The 3,657-nt window shown below is 39.6% G+C and overlaps 1 protein-coding gene across 2 annotated transcripts in view; it reads right to left on the reverse strand.

The window, feature by feature from the left end:
- LOC122260347 (tubulin beta-2 chain) overlaps positions 1-3,657 on the reverse strand; it is a 4,602-nt gene continuing 945 nt past the window's right edge. For both annotated transcript variants that reach the window (XM_043027578.2, XM_086537723.1), the window contains 3 exons: positions 3,008-3,242; positions 1,148-1,392; positions 1-1,038 (listed from right to left, as the gene is read on the reverse strand). In XM_043027578.2, the coding sequence (XP_042883512.1) occupies positions 217-1,038; positions 1,148-1,392; positions 3,008-3,242 (1,302 nt within the window). In that variant the 3' untranslated portion in view covers positions 1-216. The remainder of the gene's footprint in view (positions 1,039-1,147; positions 1,393-3,007; positions 3,243-3,657) is intronic.

Raw genomic sequence — 3,657 nt, forward strand, 5'->3', positions numbered from 1 at the left:
TAAATATTAAGATTTAATTTATGAGAAAGAAATCTTAAGCTTAGAATCCATGGCTGTAAAACCAAAAGGGAATGTGGTGCAGAAATTAACTACACGGTAGTTTAAAGTAAGTTGAATAATGAAGTTGCACTGCTTCTCCTTTATTACATGGAAAATAATACTAAGTGACAATCCAGAGCACTGTCAGCACTGGGTCAGATGAAAATCAAGAGATTCTTAGTCATATTCTCCCTCCATCTCGCCTTCCTCTTCAAACTCTGCTTCATCATCTGCAGTTGCCTCCTGGTATTGCTGGTATTCAGATACCAAATCATTCATGTTTGATTCTGCTTCAGTAAACTCCATTTCATCCATACCTTCACCAGTGTACCAATGAAGGAAAGCCTTGCGCCTGAACATAGCAGTGAACTGCTCACTAACACGCTTGAAAAGCTCTTGGATAGCTGTAGAGTTTCCAATGAAGGTGGAAGCCATCTTGAGACCACGTGGTGGGATATCACAGACGGCAGTCTTAACGTTGTTGGGGATCCATTCAACGAAGAATGAAGAGTTCTTGTTCTGGATGTTGTACATCTGGTCATCTACTTCCCTCATGGACATACGACCTCGGAAGATGGCAGCAACAGTCAAGTAGCGTCCATGGCGAGGGTCACAAGCTGCCATCATGTTCTTGGCATCGAACATTTGTTGGGTCAGTTCAGGTACAGTAAGAGCGCGGTATCCTTGGGAACCACGGGCAGTCAGAGGAGCAAATCCTGGCATAAAGAAGTGGAGACGAGGGAAGGGTACCATGTTGACGGCAAGCTTTCGGAGATCAGCATTCAGCTGGCCTGGGAAACGGAGGCAAGTTGTTACACCAGACATGGTCAATGATACAAGATGGTTCAGGTCACCATACGTGGGGTTTGCTAGCTTGAGTGTTCTGAAGCAGATGTCATAAAGAGCTTCATTATCGATGCAGTAGGTCTCATCAGTGTTCTCTACAAGTTGGTGAATGGAGAGGGTGGCATTGTATGGCTCTACCACAGTATCTGAAACCTAAAAAAAACATGCTCATTAAAATTGACATATAATTTGCATGTAAAAGAAAAGCAATACATATTGTACAATAAATATTGCAATATTAGAACATTTAATAAACACTTACTTTTGGGGAAGGTACAACCGAGAAAGTGACCATGATCCTGTCGGGGAATTCTTCACGGATTTTTGAGACCAGCAGTGTTCCCATGCCGGACCCAGTGCCACCACCAAGGGAGTGTGTTAGCTGGAATCCTTGAAGGCAGTCGCACTTCTCAGACTCCTTGCGGATCACATCCAGAACAGAATCTACTAATTCTGCTCCCTCTGTGTAATGGCCCTTAGCCCAGTTGTTGCCAGCACCACTCTGGCCTGTTGAAACGACCCAAAAATAGGCTAAGAGATATGAATACAATAAATTAACAACTACCCAATTCAAAATAAACAACATATAAAAAACACTCCCCTTACATAATAAAACCACACAATACCACAACCCACCCCATCTCAAACCCAAACCTTCCACCCCTAATAATACTCATATCAACAAGCAATCATAAAATTGTTAGTCATGATATAAATTATGCATATATTATGGGCCACTAGAAGGCTTTGGATTATGGATTAATTGTGCACTTTTAACCCATTCTAAAGATGTGCAATAATGACCTACTTGTATATGGTATGCAATACCTGAGACTTGAGTCACTCAATTAAAGTACCTAAATGGAACATGAAAAGCCACTACATTCCCTGAAATAACCAGAAACCCTGGAATAATTGTGCAAGGTGTTAGCTATGTGTAATATACTAATTAGCTACCATACACTTTTCCACTAACAAGTGAGCAGTGAAGGTCAAGTGTGCACTGAATACGAGAGAAAAAAAAAAAAAAAAGGATATACATTAAGAGAAATTAATCTACAAACCTGATCTTCCATACCTACAAGAATCACCTAATATCTTTATGAAAAGCAAGCAGCTATCACATTATTAAATGTTAAGATACTTTGCATTTGAAGTTATGGCAAGTGAAATACACTTTGGGATATTTAATTATCCCTGTAGCAAAGCATCCAAGCAGTGAACATAACCTAGAATTGGGCATGAGATGTGTCAATATATTGACATGGTTAAGAGTATCCATGTTCATTATTTTACAAGAGTGGCATGATCAATCTCAGACTGGTATTCATTTCGAGTATGTGTATATAACAGTGAAACAATTCTCAACATTTGGTTTTCCGATTCGAAAAGGTGTGCAATGTGATGTTTGCCTGGTGGGGTTTCAAAATTTAATGCATTTAAGTATTTTGGAAAGTAATGAAATTATTCAACATTGAATCTAATTTAATTTCAGCTATTATTATTAGGCTTACAACAGATTACCATTTAAACGATTAACACTTATTTTGCCTGGACAAAATATTTTTAAGTATACAACCTGAAGAAAGCTCTAAAATATAGGTGTGTAAACAAGTTAAATACTTTAGTATGTGTAGTCCTGTTAGAAACTAGACTAAATAGGAGTGGGATTCCTATTAGAATATGCAAAAACCTTGCAAATCCCTAACAGCCATCTGTATTAGTTCATAATTCCTTGACTCATCTCAAGCCAGAGGCTTTAGTAACCAGGAAGTTACACTGACCTCACATGAGAAACACTTTTAAGACACCATGACAGTTCAGATGCTGGAAATAAAAATCAAATAACCTGACAATGGGAATGTCAAAACTGCAAACATTTATACATATATGGAGAACGTGGGGAAGAGGAATGGAAAGATGCTCATGCTAAATTTACAGGTTACTAAATGACTAATATTAAAATCAATGTCACAGGAGACATACCAATTCAATTCCTCCTTAGTACTAATGGGTAAATAAATATTACCAAACTTGAAAACAAATACAAAAAGGGAATACTAAAATGCATAGACAGGTAATTCTTATCAACATAGTCCCATTGAATAATTGGTGAACTTACCAAATACGAAACTATCTGGCTTGAAGAGGTGCCCATGGGGACCAGCTCTGACACTGTCCATGGTGCCTGGCTCCAGGTCCACAAGAATTGCACGGGGTACATATTTGCCCTGGTTGCCCTCATTGTAGTAAACGTTGATGCGTTCCAACTGGAGGTCCATCAAGTCCTTGTCCACACCACTAGTGTATTCTCCTGATGGCTGGATGCCATGCTCATCACTGATAATTTCCCAGAACTGAAAATATACGACATAGTTAATTTAATGCATACAAGAGTTGCTTCTTAAAGTAACCTAAATACCCTAAAAGGTCGGCAAAGAGCACATGTATAATGAGATGCAAGCATTATGCAATTTGCATGTGTTAAATGTCATTAGCGGGGTTATTGAAACCTCCTTTACGAAGCCTTGTATCACGCGACGGCGACCTTCCCTCAGTCCTGACCCCTTTAATATCGACATGGAATGTGGCCGCCGCTCCCTTTCCAATTCAACCTCGGCATTCATGCGACGGCGAATCAAAGGCCATTAACTGGCTCCCCTTTATACACTTGTTGCTGCTTCGTCCCTTTGAACAAGGTTGGGAGGAATCGTAAGCTGTTGCATTTCAACCCTTTTCTGTACCGGCGAAGGAAATCCCATTACCTAATGA

Source organism: Penaeus japonicus, unplaced genomic scaffold (genome assembly GCF_977035675.1).
Source record: "Penaeus japonicus unplaced genomic scaffold, GWHDUDI00000001_assembly GWHDUDI00000006, whole genome shotgun sequence".
NCBI classification, from domain to species: domain Eukaryota; kingdom Metazoa; phylum Arthropoda; class Malacostraca; order Decapoda; family Penaeidae; genus Penaeus; species Penaeus japonicus.